Raw genomic sequence first — 26,057 nt, 5'->3', positions numbered from 1 at the left:
AAATTTATCATATTAAAAATGAAAACTGATATGTGTTTGAATATTTGTTCATTAATTTTAAATAATCATAAACCAATTGTATGTTACTATAAATAACATATTTCCTGAAAAATAACTATTTCCAAAAACAAAAAGAAAAATAAATCTAATAACAAGCATGGTCTTGTTTTACACTTTTTCAGGTCTCTATAATATATGACTTAAAGAAAGAGCTGGATTCGTTATCTGTTCCTATTCAATCTATTGCAATTTTAGTTTAGTTTATGTACAGGGTGGGGCAAAAGTGGATTTACAGTTGTGAGTACAAGAAACACAGAGTTTATTTATTCTTGTATTATTATTTATTGTTGTATTATTTTCCATATGAACAACTGTAAACCTACTTTTGCCCCACTCTGTAGATAACGAAAATCCTACCTTTCACAGATGTCACATGCACATACTCTGAAATAGTGTCAAAGTCTGCTGTGGCGTTGTCGTAACAGCAAAAAATTGAAAACTGTAAGTCCACCCTTAGAGGAAATAGCTAAATAAATTATAGTATGTAACATTTTAGAATGATTCAGAGTGTGATAGTTTAAAGACTGACTAAAAGTAATACTTTATATCATCTATGGGTGTATACACTCATATTTATTGTGTATTTATATTAAAAGAATAAAAATGGTCACATATACCTACTTCAGAATAGTGAGTATTGCTGGACAGACATGGAGCAAAATCAGATCAGAAAGGAATATAATAGGACATCAAGTTTATCTATTTATGTTTTACTCAACAGGTAAAAAAAACTAAACCAAATATGGCTAAACGGTAATATTTATTAAATGGAATGATGCGTAATTGAATTTTTTTTTAGTTACTCTTTGTCCTTGCCTATATGTTTGGCATTTCTTAGTGTCTTAAATAAAACATAAATTAAAAATGCAGGTTTCATAGATAGTGTAACAGCAGATATAGAAAATTAGTTGGGATTTAGGTGTATATCTGGAATTTTATAACGTACGGCAACTTCAGGACAACAAATTGACGTTTGAATCATTTGAGATGGTCTTCTTATTACTATTCAGTGGCTTATAAATATTTAATTAATACTCTATCACCATGATTATCCTCTGGACAGCAGAGTGCTTCTGTTTGTGTTTCTTGTGTCCCTGCAGATGGACAGTGTTATGAGTATAAATGGATGGCTAGTGCTTGGAAAGGCTCTTCTCGGACAGTCTGGTGTCAAAGGTCAGATGGTGTGAACGTAACAGGTAAACCTTCAATCTCTCTCTGTTCTTTGAAAGTCTTCCTGTAACCCACGTGTAATAGGTTAAAGAAAATAATTCAGAAAACAAAGACATCGTTTCGGTATTCGACACATGGTTGGATTCAGGACACCTGAGCTGTATACCTGTCTGGGACCAATGACAGATTATTTTCTTTTTTAATGTTTCATTCTCCCTCACCCAGCCATTTTAGAGATTGCCGCTAGAATTTATTTAATTAAAACACTGTCTAACTCTAACCAATGATTATTATAAGTAAATAACTCTCAGATTGTTTTTACTAGAAATTTTACACATAAATAACTCACTATATGATAAAATAATTTTCTGTTGACTATATCTGTTTCTGTGTCTTAAAAGGCTAAACACTCACAGACAAAAAATATTTTCAAGGGCATATGATTACACAAGTCACAATATCTTATTTGAATTCAGAAATCTATGATTTATATAGTTTTTACTAATAGGCAAGAACCATTGGTAAATCTCCAGCCCAGAGCATCTGAGCAGCTCACCTACTCTGTCCCCACACAAAAATGATTACATACCCAAAGAAGAAATCCAAATGAAGAACTTTTAAGAATGTCCTTTATTTACCCAAATTTACCCCCAAAGAACTACTCTAATCTGCATTATTAAAAGTGTCCTTATCTGAGACCAATAAAGGCAAGGGATCCCAAGGATTCCTTTGAGGAGCGGAAGAAACTTGACTCCCAGTACTTAGTGAGGTGAGCCACTCTGCAAATCTAGAAAGAAACCGAGGTCGGAATCCGAACCTCAACCATAGGCGCATGACCCAAAGCTGTCTTGTCTCTTCTTAGTTTATTTTTATAGATCTAATTTACAGGAATCTCCATTGCATAACAGTAGCATGTGTACTGCAGTTATCTGTTCAGGGCGACCTGCTGGCAGCGAGGAAAAGTGATGTGCATTTGGGTGCCTCTGAGTGTATCCATTTATAAAGTTAGCTGTAATATATACAGTAAGATAACAGGAGCAGGGATCAATATGCTTTTTGGAAAGCATCAATTTTTATATTGAATTCTAAATTACCTGGACTTATTGAAACCTAATTCCTTATTTCCTCCCTATGAAAGTGGGAGCAGGATGTCAAATTGTATTCTTGTGAAGATAAGATTTTATACATGAGAAATCTATATCAAGAAGCCCTTGATAATAGCGACTCCCAGTGGACACGTGCGTAACGTAGAAAAGACACCTTCCAGGAAACCCTTTGCCCTCTCGGAGTATCTGCTTCAGCCACACCGCTCCAACAGGAGGGAGAGCAGAGGCTTTCTGAACTGGAGGGCATTGTGGAGGGGTCCTCTCAGCTGGGGGGTTCAAAACGAATATCTACAGTCGCCTTTGAACTACCCAGAAAGAATTTTACAGTTTCCCCAGAGTTTCCCATTAGCTTTCAGTGTTGTTGTTTTTCCCCAATCAAGGTTGCAAATAATACCTGTCTGCCTCTTCTTCTACATGTTAAAATCTCTTGTCCCCCTGAAATTGGGGCTATTCCCCAATGCAAAGGTAAGTCCAATTTTAAAAGACTTCCTTGTAGGAATCGTATTTCCCATTTCTTTTTAATGCAGAATAGTATTCAGTGTATTTATTTCTTAATACTGTTTGACACCAAAAAGCCAATGTGTAACTGACTCGTGATAAACTTTATCTGCATTCCTTTCCTGTCTTTTAGGAGAGATGAGAAGTAGACAGTCGTAAAATATATTACCTACCTGGATGGGTTGCTTTAATGATGTGAACAGTTACAAGAAATTCAGGCTCTTGTTTTCATTTTTCTTCGTGTGTCTGATGATAATAACGTCAATATGGCCATTTAACTGCAGCTGCCTGGCAATGACTAACTGCTTTCCATAACACTTTTTCTATGAATATTTTGTCTATCATCTTGCGAGATTGAGGCAAAGAATTAACAATAGTCATCTCTGAGAAACCCCAGAGGATCATCAATTCCGTAAATAAAGGAAAAACGTTGCTAAAATCCTATTAAACTGTACAAGAACAGTTCGAAACTATGAGTTCCTTCCACATCACTAACATTGTTTCTTTATGACATCGATCCCCATCTTGATATAACAACCTAGGCACACTTGGTACTAAACTGGAAAAGCAGAAAAAAGAAGAGGGATCAGTAGACAGCTGCAATGCCGAGTGAAAACAACAGCGCAAGCACACCACTTAGTAGCTTTATTTGTTTTCTTCCCCCCCCAAATCCTGAATTAGCAGGAATAGTGATTTTTCTGAAAAAGAAACACACATTATAAAAATGCATGAATGTGTTCCTCCATAAAGATATGAAAACCATTTCTCTGACTAGCCAAGGAAGAATTTTAACTTTAAAAGAAAATTAAATTGTCTTTTTAGTGCCGGACTTGGCCTCGGGAACAATGACAGAAACAGCTTGCATGCAGTGAGGGTTTCCAGAGTAGCAACGATAAAAGCTCCTGTTCAGCAGGTGCGTGCAGAGCGCCTGCAGCGAGCTCGGCGCTGGGCCGGCTCCTCGGGGCCTCCGCTCCTAAGTCAAACGGCCAAGGTTAACCACAGCAGAGGCCAAGGTTAACCTCAGCAGAGGCCAAGGTTAACCACAGCAGAGGCCAAGGTTAACCACACAGTTCGCAGTCAGCCGCCCTCAGCAACATGCGAGGATCCTAAGGTGGTTTAGGATTCGAAGACAAGCCTATAACAACCGTGTATTTGTGTCATCGCAAGAGATACTCCTTGTCAAAACGTGGTTTTCTGTTCCGCAGGGGGCTGCTTGGTGGTGCGCCAGCCCGATGCCGACAGGTCCTGTCACCCACCGTGTAGTCAGCCGCACTCGTTCTGTAGCGAGGTATGTGTGAACTCATTGGGGCGGACCAGCCAGCTTCATCATTTGCCACCTCACTGCCTCCTGTGCAGTCATTTCCCTTTACAAAAAGCACGTCTTCAGGCATAAAAATTCTACTTTGGGACCTCCCCTCTTATCAATATAAACAATTCTGAATGCGCTTGCTTCCCCTGTGAGAATAAGCTTGTGTGTGGTACAAAAAGTGTGATGTTTTTTATGTGGCGAAGACAGAAATTATGTGTAGCAAATCCCCCAGACAGTGCCCTGTTCAAGTCAGGCGTGTTGTGCCTTCGAAAGCCCCCTGTATGCCCAGGAGGAATCTCCTTGTTTTCCTGCAGACCAGGACATGCAGTTGTGAAGAAGGCTACACTGAAGTCCTGTCGTCGAACGGCACACTCGAGCAGTGCACGCTGATCCCCGTGGTGGCGATCCCCACCGTGGAGGACACGCGGGGAGACGTGAAAACCAGTCGGGCCGTGCACCCGACCCAGCCCTCCAGTAACCCGGCGGGACGGGGAAGGACCTGGTTTCTGCAGCCATTCGGGCCAGGTGAAGTGACCACACAGTGTTGATGTAGAATCCGTTAGTGCTGCACTTACCCGGTGCCAAGTGATTAAAAAATGGGCAAGCATTTTCATATGAGCTATTTCGCATTTTACCGAAACGCAGTTGTTCTGATGCTGCCATAGCATCTTATAATTATTTTACTGGTGTTATGAAAAAAAGCACTCATGCTCAAAAGTTCAGAGAAATGAAATTACTTTCTTCTGGGGGAAAAAAAATTAGGACTGATATTAGGTATTCAATCTTGGTCCTAAATTTACAAGTATAATTATTTTCACACTGAACAAAGAAATCTAATGAAAATACTAATTGGGGGAAAAGCCTGTTGTCATTCAGTACTGGAACAAATAAAACTATAAAAACATTCAAGAATTTTCCATTTGACCACAGAGTGGTAATAATTTGAACCTAAAACAGGAACATTAGTAATGCAGTTCTGTGCCGGGGGTGGGGTGGGGGGGAGGCAGTAGGTAGCCAGACCAACTTCTGTTGGTCCTTAGAGTCGGCACACTCAAAATCTCAGAATCTACACTAGCACCAGATACACGGGGGGTGGGATGGAGCCTTCTTGTCTAGATGGACCATGTTGGAGACTAACCAGACCCTTGTCATATTAGACAGCTCTTAATGTGTCTAGTAATGAACTTGAAGCCTATACAGGCAAAAGCTTGAAGGCCCAATGAAATGCTATTCCTCTCGGTACACTTTCTCTCTCCAGTGGACTCAACCATACACTTATCCCTAGAAATAAGCTGATGCTTAAAAATGTGCTATGAGGGCCACATGTCACTTTTTCTCACAGCAAGAGGGATTACTAGTTCATGACCAAAGGAAATCTCCAGGCAAAGCGAGGCACAGACTACTTGATATCTCTGTCAGAAACATGAGAAAGGAAGGAAGAAATGTGCATCGCTAACATATCTCTATTTCTAATGCATTAAGTCAAAACGCTTTCCCTTACTGGAGAATCACTATTGAAATTTTTTTAAAGTATTTGCAGTATTTGGGGTGATTCACATTTAACCACATTATCCATACCTTGATTAGGTTTTTAGCTGAAAAAAAACATTTATTTTGCAAAGCTGACCTATCTGTGTAAACGTGGGAAACTCTCTCTCAATGTTCAAGACAGTGAACAGCAAATAGCCATTAGTGATCTTGACCTTGACTGAGAATCCAAGTAGGTCTTCTCACATCAAACTGGTTTTTAAAAAGAGAGGGTATTATTGTCATATTTAATTTAATATGTAGTTTCCCTAAAGTAAACATCTTAATATACTACAGAAGTACATTTAGACCCCGTTCTTGGTTTTTGAAAAACCCAAAGAATATTTGTTGAAGAACACTCAGGGCACATAAACCCAACAGCGGAAAAGCTCTTTTTATTTCAAACCCAGGCTTAAATTTCGCAAATATTTAGAATTGACAAAAAAGGATATTTAAAATATTAACTTATTTCCAGAAAATGAACCCATAAGTTGATCTAGGGGTAAAAAAAAAATTAACAGTATTGATTTGCTTTCAATGCCATTCAGATATTGACTAAACCAGAGTCTCTATGGGGTCAATTTTCCCAATCTATAATTTAACACTAACATATGTTTAATTGCATGTATGCAACAGAAAATATATGTTCTGTGAGGATCAACTTAAGTTAGCAAAGTCATTAATAGTGTCTTATGCTTGAAGTTTATTCTGAACATAAAACTGAGAAGTTCAAATAGAATGAGACCGGAAAACCAAATTAGAAGAGTCTCTGTCCTATCTGATTTCATATACAGATTTTCCCCTGCTATCCAAAAGGAGTGTTCTCTGAAACTTTTCATAAGCCCAGCTGGCATAAAGCAAAGAAGCAGCTACCACTAATTTATATGGGAAAAATTTTAAGTGGCCTCAGACCCAGAAAATCACCTACTAATTCATACCAAATATGCTTAATTACGTTCAGCTTTCCTCTAAGCATAACATCCGTATGAGCTCTCTTAGCCTTTTCCTTAGGACACATCTTGCTAACAGATGCACACAGTAAATCGAAATAAAGCTCAGATGCTCACACAGTTCAAAGCTCTGGAGCTGAGGCTGAGATGCTGGGTGTGGCTTCCAGGGAAGGAGCTTGGCGGGGCCTTTTGCTGCCTGGAGGGGATGCTACCCTCTGTAACACTCACTGCTACTCTTGCTTTCTGCTTTTTTTTTTTTTGTAAAAGAGAAAATCATCTTAGGATTTCTTTCAATTATCGAAAACAGGTGGTAATGTACATCTTCTATAAAAGCGAAGGGAGGCAACAAGAACTTTCAGAAAGCAGGGAATACCTGTAATAGAAAAGGGAGAAAGAAGTTATTTGGAGATCCTTTTATATGTTAATCAAACTTGGTTATTTTTGCAAATGATATTGTCAAATCAGCGTTAAAGGACACTGTAAGTGTAAACTAGATAAAAGATTATTAATTCCCAAAATTGTTAATATATTCATTTTCAGTTTATCAGGGGGAAAAACGTTAAAGTGACAAAGTTTATGTTCAAATACCTGTCTGTGTCAACTCTTAAGTTGCAGGACTTTCATGAAATTGCATTATTTTTCTTTTTTCATAATTGCCAATCTCAAAATAGAATGAAAATCAAAAGAAAATGTTTATGTAGCACTAGGAATATATTGGATTTGAATCAAAATGCAGATAAGCAGCAGGAATTTAGACATATTAACTTGAAATCTGAACTCAAATTGAAAATATTACTTATTACCCTTAAATTCCATTTTCATTGATAATCTTTAATGAAGGGGCATCTAACTCATAATAGCAGCTTTGCATTAATCATTAATTGTGCCTAAGCAATAATTCACTTTGAGTTTTGAAAGGACTTGGCCATATGTGACTCGTCCATTGGTCATAGTTAAAGACTGTGATTTACACGCCAGACTAATATAAATTAATGATTAATATCCATTCTTCTTAGATGGGAGACTAAAGACCTGGGTTTACGGTGTAGCAGCTGGGGCGTTTGTGTTACTCATCTTTATTGTCTCCATGATTTATCTAGCTTGGTGAGTGTTTAAATATTTCAACATCTAAGAGGATATATAATCTCTCTCTTTTAGAGGAAACACTTTCAATGGACCATAACACAGGAATGGCAAAACTAATGTCTCATATAAGTATCCCACGTTTATTTAGCGTTCATCTGAAGTTCTACATAAACATGGCTTTAGTCTTTGTCTAAAATCTACTAAACCCAAGTCACTTAGTGTCCAAAGATGAGCCAGCGCTGTTCTAGGCCATATTCTCAAGTACGTTCTTCTTGGTTATGCAAGAGAATATGCTTATGGTGAACAGTAGAGGTTTATATTGAATTAGCACTGGAGGAAGAGATTATGGTAATACCTGATCTCATCCAGCTATCTTTTTAAGCATGCATTATTTACAAATTATGGATTATTTATAAAGGGTTCTGGCCAAACAGAAATGATTACACTATAATGTTATTTCTGTTGTTAGTACTAGAGGAATTCCATTTGTGTAATTAATCTTTTACAGGAAAATAAAATAGTTGAAGGGTTGTGTTTCAAGTTTATTGAGAGCATAAAACTGAGAAATTCAAAGGTACCAGAAAAATCAAATTTAAAGTTTGAATTTAGGCAATGTAGGCAATTAAGTAATTTAGGTATATCGATAAGTTTCAAACTTTTGTCATTTAAAACAGCAAAATTTACAATGGAAGATTGATTTTTTTTCTTCTCCCAATTTGAATGATTGTTTTAACAGCAAAAAGCCAAAGAAACCCCAAAGAAGGCAAAACAACCGACTGAAACCTTTAACCTTAGCCTATGATGGAGATGCAGACATGTAAAATATAACTTATCCCAGCAACAACCAGTTTCAGCTTTCTGACTTTGCAGTAGATATCCAGAAGCCACAGAGCTATTCAAACTGTGTGGATTAAAGCGAATTGTACCTTTTAAAAAGAACATCAAGAAAAGTGAAAAAAATCACAGTGCCATTGGAGATACCAAGACAGTACCACTTACACAGAAACCATCAGCCCTAAGAAGTCTAGGAGATTAGGTTGAATACATGCTGCCTTCTGAGAGTTTTGTGTGATCTTTCCTGAAATCTACCAACTGGCGATGTACTTTCATCTCTAAACTATGGTGGTGGAATTGGCCTCTTGGGATGCCCGATGCAAGCGTCTGTCTGCAGCGTTCACCCATAGTCACATTTTAGCATGAAGAGTTTATACCGAGATCTCTACAATACTATAGGCAAGCGTAACACCACGTATACTCAACTGAATGGTACCCATTATTATATCAGATTATATACTTGGTAATAAGCCATTTTAATGCTCTAAGCTGAGCAGAAAGCCCATTGAGTAAATTCAGCATTTCGTAGTTGATGGTAGCTTTTATTGACCTGCATTTCAGAGGCAAAGACTTTTTTTTATAAGACTTAATTCTTGTCTTTCTCCAAAGTACGAATGCTGGACATGTACTAGTACCTTAGAAGAGTCCTCAAGTTGAGTATTTTATAGTGGTTATTGTCTGGAAAACTAATTTGCTTGTGTTCATACAATAAGTTTCTACTTTCCCCAAATTCAGACTGGTTGCCTGCATCTTTTTTGCTAAAATGGAAGGCACATTTTTGCACTATATTAGTGCAGCATGATAGGTACTTAACTGGTATTGCCATGGAAACTGCCTCTTTTCATATGGGATGGAGACATCTATGCCGAGAGTGTCATGGAGACATTTACGCCTTCCTGTATCCTGAAGAGAGTCAAGTTCATTTTGGATGGCGACAGGATGGAATTAGCTCTTACACCTGCTGCATACACCTCTCCTCATCGCTGCGGCCACTGTGACATCAACGTGGCGGTAATTGAAGTGTTTAAGTCCCAAACCCGTTAATTCTCCAAAAGATGGACCCCTCTAGTTGGTTTTTAATCGTACTTTGAAGGCTGTTTATGACTAGATTTTTATATTTGTTATCTTTGTTAAAAAAAGAAAAGAAAAGAAAAAAAGGAGCTGGTTGTCTTTTTAATTTTGAGCAGATGGAGAAAATAATGTATCGATGATTTTTGTACCTAAAAGAAACCAAGATTGTGTGTTGACTTTTCCCCCGGATTTGTTTTCCTACTTTCAGATCAAATGTATTTCGAAATCCATAGTGTTGTCATTCTCACTGGTAAAAATTGAAGTGGTCTTTTTAACTTATGATTTCAAAAACTAAAATTTTTTTAAAAAGAGAAGAGTAAGTATTTTGTCCAGGGCTTAAATATCAAGACCAAGGGCGGCAAACTTTTTCTGTAAAGAGCCAAAGTGGTAAATATTCTCAGCCAGGTCTATGAGGCAACTTCTCAATTCTGCCATCGAGAGAACACAGCCATAGAGAGTACATAGGGCATAAAGGAATCAGCATGGGTGTTTTCCAATAAAATGTTCTTTAAAAAAAGTCAGCAAGCCACATTGGCAGGTTGTGGTTTGCTGACTGCTCGCCTAGAAGTTTTTTTCAATGTTAACTCTCCATTGTGTCATCTTTGGTTTTCATTCATTTATGCTCAGACTGAAATCAGTGTTTCATTTCAAAGATTAAAACAGTCCTTAAATGTATCCCTGTGTTGGAAGCAGCTATATTTTTTACAGCTGTAGGCCTGGGAGGGACACAGTGAAATAATATCTAACGTGGCAGACTTCTTTCATAGGAAAAGAAAATTCAAAAGGTGCCACTAAAAAGCAATACTATTTTTCAGGCAACTTTTTACTACAATGGATTTTGGGAGGGGGGAGGACATTAGGGTGTCAGGTCTTTTAAAAATAGTATAACAGCTATTTTTATCTTAACTGTAGCTGTGTTGCTATAAAAGTGGTTTGGACTAACTAGAAGGTATTTACCTTCATACTAGAGTTTGAACTCCCCCTGCTGTTCCCTGAAGTATTTGCAAAATTATGGAAGTCATGAGATTAGGATGCCATTGTCCCCCAAATGAACATGTTTCAATAAGAATGAAATGTGGTAAATATGAATTTGTTATTTAATAGTTATTGTTTTAGGTAATGTAAATAATTTCAAAACAAGCAAGTAGTCAGGAAGATGAGACTTTTACCTTTAACCAAGGAATTAAATAAGGAAAAGCATAGAAACAAATTCCACTTCATCTGTCTTATCAAAGAGGAAGAAAAAAATAACAGCGTTACTCTAAAACTGTGATTGGCAATACATGTACTCAGGAGTCTTCCAGATCGTTGATCTCTTTGAATTAAGCAAATTCCATTTGTCCAAAGTAGTTGAGAATCTGTTGCAGTTTCTTGAAGAATTCAGCTTAACAATCTTTTGAAATGCGTGCAACACCTAATAACTTTGAAATTATTGAATAAAATAAAATACATTGCTACTAAAGCTGCACCTATAATACTGTAAAATGTCATTAATGCAGAAGGCAGATCAGTATCATCCTACCTTTATTGTAAGAATTAAATGAATCAATCAAAATTATAAAATGTTATGAAAATACAAGATGGTTTTAGTCATAAATTGATTACACTTTACAGCACAATGCTATGTGCAGGAGACTAGGTGTAATGTGGCCTAACACTGGAGCATGCTGGAAGTTCATTGTTAGATGAATAAATACTGGATGGCCTCTTGTTAGAAAGGTTGGAAGGAGGAGAATGTGGCAAGCTGGCTATTTTGGACAAATGAAAGTTACTGTATTCATGTTTATAGCATGAAAATGGCCTTATTTTTTTCCCCTGGCATGAGTCCATAATGAGTTAAATCCCTTGCTGAAATGTCATCAGAACCATATCCCCGCTGCTCATTTGTTAAGAATTCAGGAGGGGAATCGAGTAAAAACTCGTCTGTTGACACTTTTGCCTTACCCAAATGGTCCGAGCCCGAAAGGATGTAGAACTACTGTCGTATAAGTATGAAGGTCTGCTTGGTTTGAGAAAACAACAGGAGGGAATACTGACACGGTTTTATGCGACTGGGCTGGACGGTCTCAATACGAGCCACACAGAAGCGGCCTCACTGATCCCTCGGGGGCTCGGCTTGGCCACTCATCAATACCTTATCTCTCGGGCCTTGACCGTAATCCTTACTTCAAAGCCTTTTCGAGGACACCACAGTGTAGCTTAAGCTGATTTGAGAAGGAGTGCATGAAAGCATATTCTTGATTACTTGCAACAAAGCACAAATTACTTATAACAAGGCAGATATGTATTGAATTATCACAGGTAAGACACTCTGCTTTGGCACTGTAAAAAAAATTAGTAACTGCTTTTGTATACGTATGTACCTGAGATATTCAAAAGAAGGGGGAAATGCTTAACAAATCACAACAGCACTTAACACACATCCCCCGTTACTCTAGGTCTGTTTCCCAGTGTGGTCAGTTATCTCTCCCTATGTACCGGCCCTGTCTCAGGCCCGCTGTCAGGCTTTCATGCACCCCGCCCCCACCCTCAGGCAGGTGGCAGAGGCCTTTAGGGCTTAATCAGAACTCCTCTGAGTTCCTGGGCACTGCAAGATAGAGTCATTTAATTTACAGGATGTAAGCAACACCTCTCACGATTGTTTTTTACACCCTCTAACTCTATATCCTTGCTTCTTTATGATGACTCTGTGCCTGGTCTTTCTCTGCTCTTACCAACAACTAATCTTGTCTGCTCTCCTCAGACCCACCTCCTATGAAACATGCCCACATTTTTAATAAGAAAAGGCAAGAGGCGAATACCTGTATTTTCTTCCTATTGGAGTCAGTGTCACTTAGAGTGTGAACATGATGATTTAAACAGAATGTACTGGTCAGACGTGAGGAAGGGGAAAGATGCAGATGACACACCGAAAAAAAAACCCAAACACCCTTTCCTGCAAAAATGCCAGTTCCTGTACTCGATTTATTACAACCCAGTATTCTCCCATCTCCGTCTTGCCTCCTTCGTGTCCCACGCGGCAGACACTGAGAGAGGCCTGTACCTTTCCAGACACAAAGGACAGCCCATCCTTACACTGACCCGGGGTCTGAATCAGTTCGCAAGAGTCATTCCCAGATGATCTGGGATCTCACGGTTTGTAACAGTTTTACCAAACTTGGATGTGTTTCTTGTTCTGTCTCCCCTCTAAGGTGGAGGGTGTGGAAAGGGCAGGCCAGGGACAGATCTGGGAGGAATCCTGCATCGGCGTGGTCTCTCCTGGGTGGAGCTCAGCCTTGAGGGCCAAGTCCTCCTGCCCCGCCTGCCCCGCCTGGCCCGCCTGGCCGGGCCTGGGCCTGGGCCTGGGCCTGAGCCTGAGCCTGAGCCTGAGCCTGAGCCTGAGCCTGAGCCTGAGCCTGAGCCTGAGCCTGAGCCTGAGCCGGCCGACGGCGGAGCAAGCTTTCGGGTCTGAAACAGGAGAGCGGGTCCCGTACACATCGCTCTTTATAAAAAGGATGTGTGATGTGATAATTCTGTATCTAGCAGGGACACTGAAAAAATGGGTAAGTCCACATTACTAAATAAGCAAAAGAAATCCTAAAGGGATAGAATTTGTTTTGTAGTTTTATGTTTTCAAGCTTCTACCAAGCCAGACTTTAAAATGGGCAGTATATGAAGACTTTTAATTTGTGGGAGTCATGTTTTCAGCAATCAAACCTCTCTATTTAGATATATAATTGGGTGTCAGTTTTATTGTGCTTTGTAGATGTTCTTTTTTTTTTTTTTCAAAGCCATAGTTTCCAGATCACTACTTTGACCCTTCAATGAACTTTTCTCAACATTTTTCAGGAATCTATTTTGTTTCTTTTTTAAAAGTAAACATTAAGATTCCCTTTCTGGTACTTTTCCCTGCATATTTCTAAAAGAGATTTGAAGAGATCAGTATGTGTCACTGTAAAATATAACTTTATTAAATTTGCAGTATGTCTTTCTTTAAATTATAATCCCCTAAATGTGGTTTTGGGTTAATTTAATTACATAAATATTTATTTTGTTTAAATAAGGAGGCAGCTGTCTAAGTTGTTGTTAATATTATTTTGTAAATTATGTAATGTAATTTATTTTAAATTATGTACTTTTTTTTAACGCACAAAATGTCTATGTACTAATTAACTGCAAATTTGCAAATAATGCCACTAAGCTTTATTCAGTTAATGCGGATGGCATGTGAAGATGTAATATGCTTTTTTACATTTTCATATGGGTAATTTGTAAATAACTATGTTGCTGACAAACATAAACACGGAAATCATTTTCATTCTACTCATGTGTATCTGTTTTTATTTGCATCATTCGCTGCTCAAATGTGGGTTAAAATTTTTTTTTAGTGAATGTCCAAATCCTTTCACTACTTTTATTGCCTGTTCCTGGGTCTTTTTTTAACAACTCCGATTTAGAAAGTTCAAAAGATGCAAACCTTTACTTTAAAAGTCTGCTGAGGCCACCAGATTAATCATCATAGACAAAGGACCTCTTGGTTTCCACACTTAAAAAACAAGGCAGGAGCTCACGCATTAGCAAATTGATTCTTAAATTCCCCAAGTTAAGTAAGATTCACACATTTACAATTCAGGAAGGGATGCACAAATTAGATAAATTACTGTCAGGGTAGCTTGCAGTTAAAACATTTCTGAAGTAGCTGTTTGCTGAAATATAACTAAGCAGGGAACCCTTTAAAATACACTTAGCATAGGAACCATTCACAATATGAGCTCACCTCCGACTCATGACGTAAAAACAGTGATTTGCAGTCTTTTATTTTCTGTACTGTTCATTACAACTGAATCTAGATGAAAAAGTTTTTAAATACATCACCCAGATATTTTATATATATGGCTGGATATTCATAGTCAAATTCCTAACTTCGTTTTTTGTTTTACAACTCCGATTTATGTCCTGCAAACAGGAATAGGAACAGGACTGGGCTGCCTTCTGTTTGCTGCTGCTGAGTCCCTAGTGATTCCTCCCATTAAACTCTGAACACATTCCTAAGAAAAGCCAACACACACTTCAGTTCTCATCTGTCACTCTCGCAAGAGTGGGGAAAGGCGCAATACTTAAAGGCAGCCGTGCTTTCTCATGTTGCAGCCTTTTTTTCTTTGATTTTTTTTTCAGATGACTTCCCCTCCCCCTTTCCACCTTCCTCCCTAGCGCCTCCCTGCAGAGGTAGCTCAATTTAACAATCTGACCTGTACCCTGCCACGTATTTCTCCCTGACCCTATGATCTCGTAAACATGCGGGGGAGGGGGGAGAGGGGAAGAGGGAGAAATGGGCTGACTTTAGTAGATAAAATTAGAAAACAGCTTCATTTTATTTCTATTACTGTTTTCAAACAGAGCAAAATGTCCTTTGTTCCACCCACCAGCCCTCCCACCATCCCACCCTTGCAATATCTAGGCCAAATGCCATTGTCTTTGGTCCAGTTTAACTTCCGAAAAAGTTCCAGTCCTGGCAAAAATAGAGCATCAATCCCTCTTATTGTTCTCATTTCCTTGACTACTAGCAAATCTGAGCAACTCCCGTTTTCTCATATCTGTTTTGGCTATTTGGGTTTGGTCTCTATTACATATAGTTTTTAAATGGCAACTCTAGTGATGCCAAGTGGCTAGGAATTTTAGGCCATCAGTGAAATTTTAACTTTTCAGTAAAGAAAAGAGACACTTCTGGATTTTATTTCTCCCAATTTTTTTTTTTAATCCCAGGCAGAGATGCTCTTACAATGGCCCCTGCCACCTCACAGTCCCCCCACTTCCCCTGCTCTCGACTCTATTCTGAGCATGCTCACCTCTCTCTCACACTAACCTTTGAGGGCAGTGTCATATGTTAGTGCTAAAGCTAGATCCCAATCTTCTGTTAAAACCAAACACTTTTCTCAGAACTCTGCCCTGACTGTTATTTTTACGTGGAACACTCTTCCCTCACTATAGACCTGGCTGCTCCCTCAGCTCACACAGGTCTCTGCTGAAATGCCACCTTCTCTGGGAAGCCTTCCTTGACCACCTCATCACTCTCTATCCTCATGCCCTTCTTTGTTTTTTTTTGTTTTTTTTTATGGCACCTGATATTATTTTGTTGTTGTTATGTGATTTGTGTGAGTTTTTTTAAATCAGTCTCTCTCCTGGGAGAGAGAGGGGAAGACTTTATCTGTTTTGTTCCTTGCCAGAATGAAGCCCAACACATAGTAAGAATAATGAATTCTTATTGGATGAATAAATGAACAAAACAATTAGTGAATGGTGAGGTTTTTATGGACAGAATGGTTAAAATTAAATAGATCCATTACAACGAAGCCATTAGGATTCAGAGACCAACTAATTCATCCAAAGCCTCAAGCTGCCAGTGCTCCATCACTAATACATTTTATATTTATTGCACTTACCAGCAGTATGTTAACCTAAACTCCTCAGAAGACACAGTATTGTGACGCAGACAGAATAATAACAGAGTAGTTTAAGAAATAAAAACAGTAGCGCCTGTGCCTAGCATGATAGAGGAGTGACAGTTGAAGATATGCCGGGAAAATGTGGACTATGGGATTTGGGAAACTAGACTGAGAATGGAGTCTGTATAAGAGAAAAATCTGTCATAACTCTTTCTCAATTTTAATTTCCTTGCATGAGAGGAAATGAGGGGTCTGGGAATACTGGAAAGTGAGAAAGGGAGGTCTATTAAGAAAAGGGCAATTGCAAATTTCTAAAAAGTTCTTGTTCCAGGATACCAAAGCAGTCTGCCTATCCTATTCAGTCCTAAACTAAATTATTTTATGGGATCAATAATAGTCAAATGATTTGCTTTAAAGCAGAAATGAAACAGAAAGAACAGAATGAAGTCACAATTCCAAGTGCTTCCCAAGTCCCCAGAACTCACTTTGAACACTAGGGGGAGATGTTCCGCAGCCTTGGAAATGCATCAGTAGCCCCTTCCACATCCATTCCCTGCAGGATACAGTGTCCGGACTCCCTGCAAAAGTAAAACGAATTTGAAGGTCAGAGTCAGGCAATAGGTCTAGAAACTAATACAGGGGATAAAGTGAACACCTTAAGGCGAGGGATGGGCCTGTGTCCCCATCTGTGACAAGCAGTGATCATGGGGAAAACCCTGCCAGACCGCTTCCCCAGTGACCCCCAGCTGCTACTCTGACGGCTGATGTATAACCGCACCCTTTCATGATTTATCTTTCTGTTAGCTTCACTTGTTTATAATATTCTTCTGCTGGGGGATTATTGTTTTTATGTTTATCACTCTTTACTATTTTTCCAAAGGGCTACAACTCTTTTCTTCTGATGGCATTTCCTTGCTATCTATGGAAAAAGTGACTTACAAAAATAAAAATAAAGAAAGAAGAAAGTGTCCTGGCTGTAGAAAGTCATAGTGGACAGTATTTTGATCTGATACTTATATAAAAGACCCTTACAATTACAAGAAAATTAATTTTATATGCTCATGTTCATTCTACTGTCCTTAGATAAGAATTTGCAGGAAAATCAAATTGAAATATCTCCTTAATAAAGTAAAACATAATAGACCAAGGCCATGTCTGGTAGTAATCATGGTATAATACATGTTGCAAAGAGATGTTGGCAATGTTTGTGCAGCAATAAAAACTAAAGAGGCCTTTAATACAGCTCCTTTCAGAACAGGCATCATATTGGCATTCAAAAATCAACAATTACTAGCCAAAAGTATTTAAATGTAATTATGGCTTTGTAATCAAAGCAGATGTAGCTATAAAGTGTTAATTATTTTACGTACACTACAAGCCATCCACAGCCACGATCCATTGATATATATTATTGAGAGCAATACCTACCACTGGCAGTTATCAAATCCTACATATTTTACAGTTTGTTCAAAAAAATTTAAACTAAAGAGGGGTCAAAAACCATAATAAAATTTCCATTTTATTTCCTGGTAGGATATAAACACAGGGCAGGAAGAACAGAGGAGGAAATATAAACAGCTTTTGAACTTACGGAAAAGATTCTCATGAACAACTATCATTGAAAAAAATGCCATTTAAAACAATGGGGAAATAAAGTTTGACAGTACAGTCTTGTCAAGTATAAGGACAAGACAAGAAATACAATTTATACTAATGGGAAAATATTAATTGATTCAAGTCAATGAAAATAGACATATCTTTTTACCAGTAATTCCACTTCTAGGAACTGATGCTAAAGCCCAGAGAGAGATAGATGATGATAGATAGATGATAGATGATAGGTAGATAGATGACTGATGATAGATAGATGATATAGATAGATGATTAGATAGATGATAGATAGATGATGATAGGTAGATGATAGATAGATAGATAGATAGATAGATAGATAGATAGATAGATAGATAGATAGATATAGATAGATGATAGATTAGATAGATGATAGATGATAGATAGATGATGATAGATAGATAGATAGATAGATAGATAGATAGATAGATAGATAGATAGACAGAGATAGATATAGATGATAGATAGATAGATAGATGATAGATAGATAGATAGATAGATAGATAGATAGATAGATAGATAGATGATAGATAGATAGATGATAGATAGATGATAGACAATGTATACGGGATATGTGTGCACACTGTGTGTACATGTGTGGACAGAAAGGTGATAGATAGATACAGATGATAGATAATTGATATAAAGCATGCACACAATGATATAGCATAGGGATATTTATCACATTTGTAGTTACAAACATATGGAAGCAACATAAATGGATATAACTAATAAAAAGTTTAAATAAATAAGTTACAGTCCATAAATAACACAACACTATGCAAGATCTTGTCTACAGATCCTCATTGTTTTTAATTTTTCAGAACTGCAGACAGGCAAATATTAGTAAGAAATCACCACACATACACATTCACAAAATATTTCTTAATTATGCTTTACAAACTGTCAAGCCATTTATATTAAATGTTTCAAATATTTTATTGGATATTAAGAGTCAAGATTTTTGGTGCAGCATGAAACTAAAAAATATTTCCTCCTGATCCTACACTTGTAAAGTCAGTTTAAAAAGCAATTACAATTGAGGGCCCTTAGGTATAAATAAAGGGAAAAATAATGCTAAATATTTGTCATTTGGAATGGATCTTTTTTCTGCCTAAATTCCTATCTTCTGAAATAACTTTAAAAAAAAAACAACAACCTTAAAACCCTCTGGCTCATTATTGCTAATGTGAGACTAAACTTTGGAAGTGCCAAAGAAATAACAAAAAAGAATTATCTCGCATTTTAGCAATTGCCTGAAGTTAAATTTAATGAACTGAAAAGGAAGGTTTCTGCAACATTAGGGAGAGCAGCTGGGAAAAGTGGCCGTGGCCGGTGCTTACCACATACTGAGCAAAACGCTTACAGCTCATCTGGACTTAGAAAAACATAAAGCACCAACTTGGAAGCACAGAGAATGGGCAATTGTCTTTCTGATTAGACATCCAGCCTCAATTTTTGAAGCTAATAAAGTAGGTAGGAAAAAAATCTCCAAAGAAAATGTGCATTAGAGGGCTCTAGGAAAAAAATGGAACATAATGCTCATCTCACTGGATTATCGCTGTCTCTCCAGAAACACTCCATTAGAGCTTTACTGTGAAGAAGAGTAATAAAAACACGTGAGAAGCTTTTATCTTCTATCCAAAGCTAGTTAGACGAAGTTGAAAAATACTGGAAACTTCGTATCAGTGGTCAATCCAAAGGCAGCTGTAATGAGAATGTCATTTGCCCCATGAAAACACTTAGTTCTAATATTCCCCAATTGCTTCACTAATATGATAACTGCTGGCAAACTGTATTTATATCACGTTACAGAGGAAGGTGCAGAAAATTAAAGCCGAGAGTCTGAGAAGACCACTTGGCCAGTGAGATGCCCGAAATCTTCTCTGAGATTGCGAGGTGTACGTATCTACCCAATACAGGCAGGCCATGCGCTGGGGAGCTCTCTACCCTTCACTCATTCAGTAATAATTATTGAGAATCTATGTGCCAGGCACCATTCTAGGCTCTGAATAGTGGGACGTGGGAAAGAAAAAAGATAATACCCTTACTCATCATACATTCTAATGAGGGGAAAGAGGCAATAAAGAAATATAATATGCTGGTTGGTGAAAATTGCCATGGAGGAAACAAGGTAGGATTCAGGTGACAGGGATGCTGGAGCACGGAAGAGAAGTTCCCCACCAACCCACACCCAACTTACTGGGGGTTGGGGGGCGGGTCCTACAACAACAAGTGTTTTTATAAGTTGAATAATACAATAAACCGCTACAAGTCTGTCTGACATCAAAGTTAATAACAGTTACATTTCTTGCTTAGGAATCGTCCCTGACTGCAGCCCTAGTGGTTTGTCAGAGCAGGGCCAGTGGACTGGTGGGTGCAGGAGCTGGTGGAAGGGCAAGTGGGAGGTCAGGAACTGAGGGCATTTTAAAGGTGGTTCTATTGAGGTTCTTGACTAGTTGAACAGATGAGACAGTTCCCTAAATAAATGAAATACATGATAGAGCAGTAAAAATACTGGAGACAGAGTCGAAGGAGACAGTTGTTATTAAAGAAAATATCTCGTTTTGAGTTTAATTTTCAAGAGAAAAATTACTTGAGACAAAGTAAGAAATGCATCTCTTCCAAAAAGTTGACATTTGATATAAAAAACATAGGAAATTGATAGAATTTTCATTTTTTATAAAGGAAGTTGGGAATATCAAAAGAATTTAAAAACTTGCAGTTTTTTCCCAGGTCCAGCAGGTAATAGTTAGGCAACATAACAAACTAAAGAAACACAATTGTATTGTTATGTCAATTAACATTGATATTTGCCCAAAGTGAAGAAAATACCAAGACCTCTTCCAGGCATCAACCATGTTTCCTATAACCACGACCTGAGAAAATAAAGGCAGTTCTTTTCTTTTCATTGTCTCCTAAGGACCCCAACCACTATATCCGTTAGTCAGGACGACTCCAAGGTTGGCCGCATATCCAACCTGCCAACTCAAGAGCAAGCGCAGTAAGGAAATAGGACTTCAACCTCTCACCCCATCCTAGACACCCAAAGAAAGTCTACAAAGGAGAAAAACACCCCGCTTTAAATATTACATCATTTCGTGGATTCATGGGGCTACTCCAGAGCCTCTGCTACAGCTTCACTGTGAGTGATGCTGTGCTGAAGAGACTGGCAGCTTCCTCTTCTGTCTCTTAGAGCACTCGTTCTTGGAGTCCAGCCACCGCGCTGTGAGAGAGTTCAAGCAGCTCCATGGAGCTGCCACATCAGGGAAGGAAGGAAGGAATCAAGTCCCCAACCACCAGCCCTGGCTGGGCTCCCAGCCATTAGCCAGCACTGATTTGACAGACCGGATGAGTGATCTTAAACGTTAAGACAGCCCACCTGTCATCACTCAGAGCACAGATGAACTGGCCCATCAAACTATAACACAGCACAGGCTTGTGAGTCAAATATATGACTGTGATTTTAAGTCTCTAAATTGTATTGATTTGTTACATGGAATTAGATAACAGAACAGAATTTGGTCTCTAGAAGTTAGAAAAACCCGAACCATGTGACATTAGCTTTGCCCCCAGGTAGCAGGGGGAAGCTAGAAGGGTCTCTGGAGAATTGCTTATCACAGCTGGAAGGGCTGTTTCTAACTTAGGGCAATTGTGGAGTTTGGAAGTCATGTTAGCTCAGTTATTCAATCCCAAGTTTTTGAAGCATGAAAGTTTTAAAGTATAAAATAATTTTAAAAAGAAAAAAAGGTTAGGCAGACTTCAATGCAATTAGCTGCTTTGGATCCGATTTAAAGGGTTATAAAATAGGATTGATCAAGAAAGTCTTAAAGTTCTATAGATTAATTAATACTGGAACAGAACTGGCTGGGAAGAGCTGCCAAGTAACACTCAGTATATTACCTAGAGTTTTTCTCTATGACAGGACAATAAAACATGTGCTAAACAACAGCAGGAAGGAGACAGGCTAAATTGAAAACACACTTGGCAAAAGAGTTACGCTTGTATATTCTGAAAAGGTGTAATCAGTCGCATCTGATCAGAAGAAAACACTGACAGGGAGCCTGGAGATGCACTGGCTGCCTCACCATTTATTTGCATGCTTTCAGCTGCAAGCGCCCTGACTCAAGCTGCTTAAGCACGAAGACACGTGCTATTACCTTCCCCAGCTAGAGACCAAGATCCCCGCAGGATTGGCTGGGCCACTGGCTCACTGGCTCAGTTGTCATCAAGGGTCCAGGTTATTGACGTCTCTTGTGCTCTCGGTGTGGCTCCCGTACCGGTGAGTACTTATTCATGTAACTGCATGAGCTCAAGGGAGGCTGGCAAATGTAGTCTCAAGCTGGTCAGCCATGTCTCAGAAAGAAGGGAAAAATAAATCGGGGCGGGGGGGGATGGCCACAATCTAGCACCTCCTGACTGTTAACTTCTGTTCCTGGCCCTAAGGCAAGGGGATTGCAAGAGCCCTGCAGAAAGTACATGCATTTACTACCATACCCCGCGAAACAAAGCCTCTTAAACAAAGCTGATGGTGCTGTGACACACACACATGTCCATAGATGTCTCTTTTTTAGACAGATTGCTATCAAATGTCTTTTAAGACTCTGGCAGACCCCTGAGGGTTTTAATACTAAAGTGTGTGATAGATAATGACCGACAACCCTCAGCCAATTAATTATTGCACAACGCTGAACTTCACATACTTGAATACACAGAAGTCAGGTGGCAGGGCCGCTGCACTTTAAAACTCCAGGGACTGTCCTGCACACCAGAGACCAGAAGTGTGCAGAACAAGTCTAGACGGCCACGCAGGGCAGCCACGCAGGGCTTTTCTCGCTGTCTCTGAACTGAGATCTATACATGACAGGAGAATTCCCCACCGCTGCTCTTGTGAATGACAACCAGCCTGGATAAAAAGTGTATTAGCCGGTCTATAAAACTGACCCTCCGTCTTCCAAATGCTCTCACTCCACATCCCATTCCCAGATAACATGCTAGAGCTCCCACCAGCCAGTCAAAACTGAACCCCCCTCACCGCGAACACCGCCTGCTTCTAAGTCCCCAGGAGGCTGCCTCGCACGGTTTAGAAACGGGGCCTCACGCCCTTTGGCTCCGGCCTCCCCATTGTGTCTCTTTGCTGCTGACCACGGTGGGTCTGGGTTAGACGGGGGACCTGGGGGCCAGCAGGCACCTCAGAGCTGCCCCCGCCCAGGATGAGATAGAAGACGAGGCCCAGACAGACTCCCTTCTGCCTCTGTCTCCTGGTTGAAGGGACCAAAGAAGGAGATAGCGCTGTGTAATCTCACAGCAGGAAATTCAAAGGCATGCTGATTCTCCAGTTTGGATGTTGGAGCCCAGGGAGCACCCAGGTCCCCTCCCACTGCATTTTCGTCTGTGCTGTTAATGTTGAGCAAACCTGGGCCTTTCCGAGGCTGGTGGTCCCTGTGGTGCCCATCTGGGGGGCTCTGGGAACTGCTGCCTGGCAGGTAAGTGCCTGTGTGAGGAGAAACTTGAGAGCCAATGTCGCAGCAGGCTGTCAGTAGAGGGATTTGGTGCTTCTGCAGGAGCAAAACGGGATAGTACAATGTCAGGAGAAGCCACCAAACACTAAGCGACTCCTCCTTTGACTGCGAGTAACACGCAGGCTTCCGAAGAGAAGTGCGCCTGCCTTCCTGACTCCATCCCAAAGGCAGAATTTCATTAATTCTCCAAAGCAGAGCAGAGACCAGCCCATAAGTTTCCCCAGGACCTTACAGAAGGATCTGGGGCAAAGGGAGGAAAGGGAAGCGTTTATGAGCAGCACTGTTTAGGGCGACACGTAGAGAGCCAAGCCTAGCTGCTGCTTCTGGGCCCCTTGCAGAGTCCCCGGTTCTAGCCCATGGCTACCAGCACAGTGTGAGGCATTTCTACCAGGCTAAGCACCACCCAGACACATGACAATTGTTAGAGTTACTCCCCTCATTCCCTTAGCTCACCTTTCAGTTCAAAGCCCGCTGCCAGCGCCCTGAATCCCTGATGATGGGCTGGAGAGACACTTAGTGCTTTCAGGGGAAACTCCACAAGATAATCACACTGTATTTGACATCAGAGCATTTCCCTATGCTAGGAGCTAACCCTATGCTAGGATAACAGATGTTAGTCTTCTTATTTATCCCTTTTGATTTCCTGAAATGTTCAGAGAGTAAATATTTTCATAACAAGAAAACAGTAAATCATTTTTTGTTAAAATAACAACAACCTACTTCTGAGTTAAGGTTTTCTCAGGGGGCTACTTTTCCCCAACAAAAAGTAAATGTTCCTTTGAAAAGATTCATTTCAATTAAATAAAAATTGAGTTTTAGCCCATAATCAGGATGTCACAAATCTGTATAAAATGTGTAATGGAAGAGAATGTTATCTTTAATCTAACAAGATAGATATTCTTTTGCTTGACTAAGTTACTCTGGATTGAAAGGGGGGGAAAAAAAAAACCACCTAAGATAAATTCCCACTGTTTATTTTCCTATTGCTGCTGTAACAAGTTACTCCCAAATTTAGATGCTTAAACACCACAAATTTATTCTCTTACAGTACAGGATGTCAGTAGTCTAAATTCAAGGTGTCAACAGCTGCATGCCTTCTGGAGCTTTCAGGTGAGAATCGGTTTCCTTGCTCTTTCAGCTTCTAGAGGCCACCTGCCTTCCTTCCTTGGCTCACTCCTTGTCTCACTCCAACCTCTTTCTCCCATCATCACATCTCCTGCGATTACCACCGACCCTCCTGCCTCCCTATAAGGCCGCTTGTGATTGCATTGGGCCAACCCAGATAATCCAGGATGAACTCATGTCAAAATCCTTCACTTAGTCACATCTGCAAAATCCCTTTTCCTATGTAGGGTAATATCTTTGCAGGTTCCAGAGGTTAGCACCTGGATATCTTGGGGTGTGCAGTACAGTTGGGGATGGTGGGTATTATCTAACACACACACCTATATTTTATATATATTCTTATTAAGCAGCTACCCAAATATTAATATGTCCACAAATTCCAAAATAAAATTATACAGTAATTTTCCTATTTTTAAATAACTATCAAATCTCTTGACTTTGTATCTCAAATTTTAAAACATTAGCTGGATAATTTTCAGATACAAAGCCCATTAGACTGTCTTTTCATGTGGAGACATCATAAGAATGGTTATAAATATTTTTTAATGCAAATATTTTTTATTTTTAATAACAAATATTCTCTCTCACATATGTTTTCAACTTTCAATAAATTGAAATCAGGAAAAGGAATTAGTGACATAATCCTCAAAAACCACAATTCAATTAAAAAAACCCACTGTAATAAGAAATTATATTTAAATTGAGCATAATGTATAAATGCTAGAAAGATGGTACATAATACACTATTTAATAAAGTTCTATATTTTTAAATAGTTGTAAATATTCTTATGACCACTTTTCTGAAATGGAGAAATTCCAAATTATTCCTTCTGTGAATATTTAGTCCAGACATTTCACAGTCTTCAGTGAGTCTTTGGACCTGTTTATTTTCTAGAAGGAAAAAAAGGAAGGAAAAGAAAAAGAGAAAACAAAAAAGAAGGGAAACCACTGCAGGTTGGGAGAGGTGAGATCCCAGGTCTGGTGAGAGCCCTGCTTCTGCCACTTACTAGCCCTAGGACCTTAGGCGGTCCCCTGGCCACACCCAGGACACTGCCTCCTGCCCTTCCTTCCAGGCGGGGCCAGGATGAAGCAGGATAATTGCACTTAGAGGCTACACTGATCGCCCTGCGGGGCGAAGCATTTAAACTCTTCACCCCTGTTTGTAATCAGGGTCACAAGGACAAACACTGCCCCTTGGAGTTTATTGAGCTATTTTCAGGCCTCAGTGCACTGAATCTGAAATTTCTTCTGGTCACATGAAGCTTCCCAGAAGGGAAAAAAAAAAAAGGTTATTGGAAAAGTAAAAAATCATTTTTTTGAGAACCAAAGGTGTCTGGGGCTTCTTCGGGCTTGATGGTTTCTGGGTTTTAGTGAGGAGAGCTCAGTACATTGGTCAGCAAAGCTGGCCTACTCTAGCTTTGTTTCTTCCACCTCCAAATACCTGTGCCAAGTTTTCACAGAACAGTGGAAAGTCACACACACACATAAATGAAGCAAAACAACACAAAAAACTTGTATTGCATAGAACGATGGTCTAAAATGTGTATTTTGAGTGTCCTCCTGTTTCCTGGGATAAATCTGCAATATTTAAGACAGGTTTGTTCATTCACATAATAAAATCATAAAATTAATTAACGAAAAGAGCAATTTTCAACATTTTTCATCTCATGGCACACATAAACTAATTGCCAAAATTCTGTAGCACCCCCCCAAAAAAAACCCAAAAAACATATATATATATATTTTGC

At 39.2% G+C, this 26,057-nt stretch overlaps 1 protein-coding gene across 1 annotated transcript in view; it reads left to right on the top strand.

The window, feature by feature from the left end:
- Positions 1–10,286, top strand: part of THSD7A (thrombospondin type 1 domain containing 7A) — a 309,567-nt gene extending 299,281 nt beyond the window's left edge. Inside the window, exons 24-28 of the mRNA XM_087821185.1 lie at positions 1,161–1,256; positions 4,040–4,122; positions 4,458–4,668; positions 7,637–7,724; positions 8,443–10,286. Of these exons, the coding sequence (XP_087677311.1) occupies positions 1,161–1,256; positions 4,040–4,122; positions 4,458–4,668; positions 7,637–7,724; positions 8,443–8,527 (563 nt within the window). The 3' untranslated portion in view covers positions 8,528–10,286. The remainder of the gene's footprint in view (positions 1–1,160; positions 1,257–4,039; positions 4,123–4,457; positions 4,669–7,636; positions 7,725–8,442) is intronic.
- The last annotated feature ends 15,771 nt before the right edge of the window (positions 10,287–26,057 follow it).

The sequence above is a fragment of the Miniopterus natalensis genome, chromosome 10, assembly GCF_054644295.1.
Source record: "Miniopterus natalensis isolate mMinNat1 chromosome 10, mMinNat1.hap1, whole genome shotgun sequence".
NCBI classification, from domain to species: domain Eukaryota; kingdom Metazoa; phylum Chordata; class Mammalia; order Chiroptera; family Miniopteridae; genus Miniopterus; species Miniopterus natalensis.
This window is presented reverse-complemented; position numbering and strand designations above follow the sequence as displayed.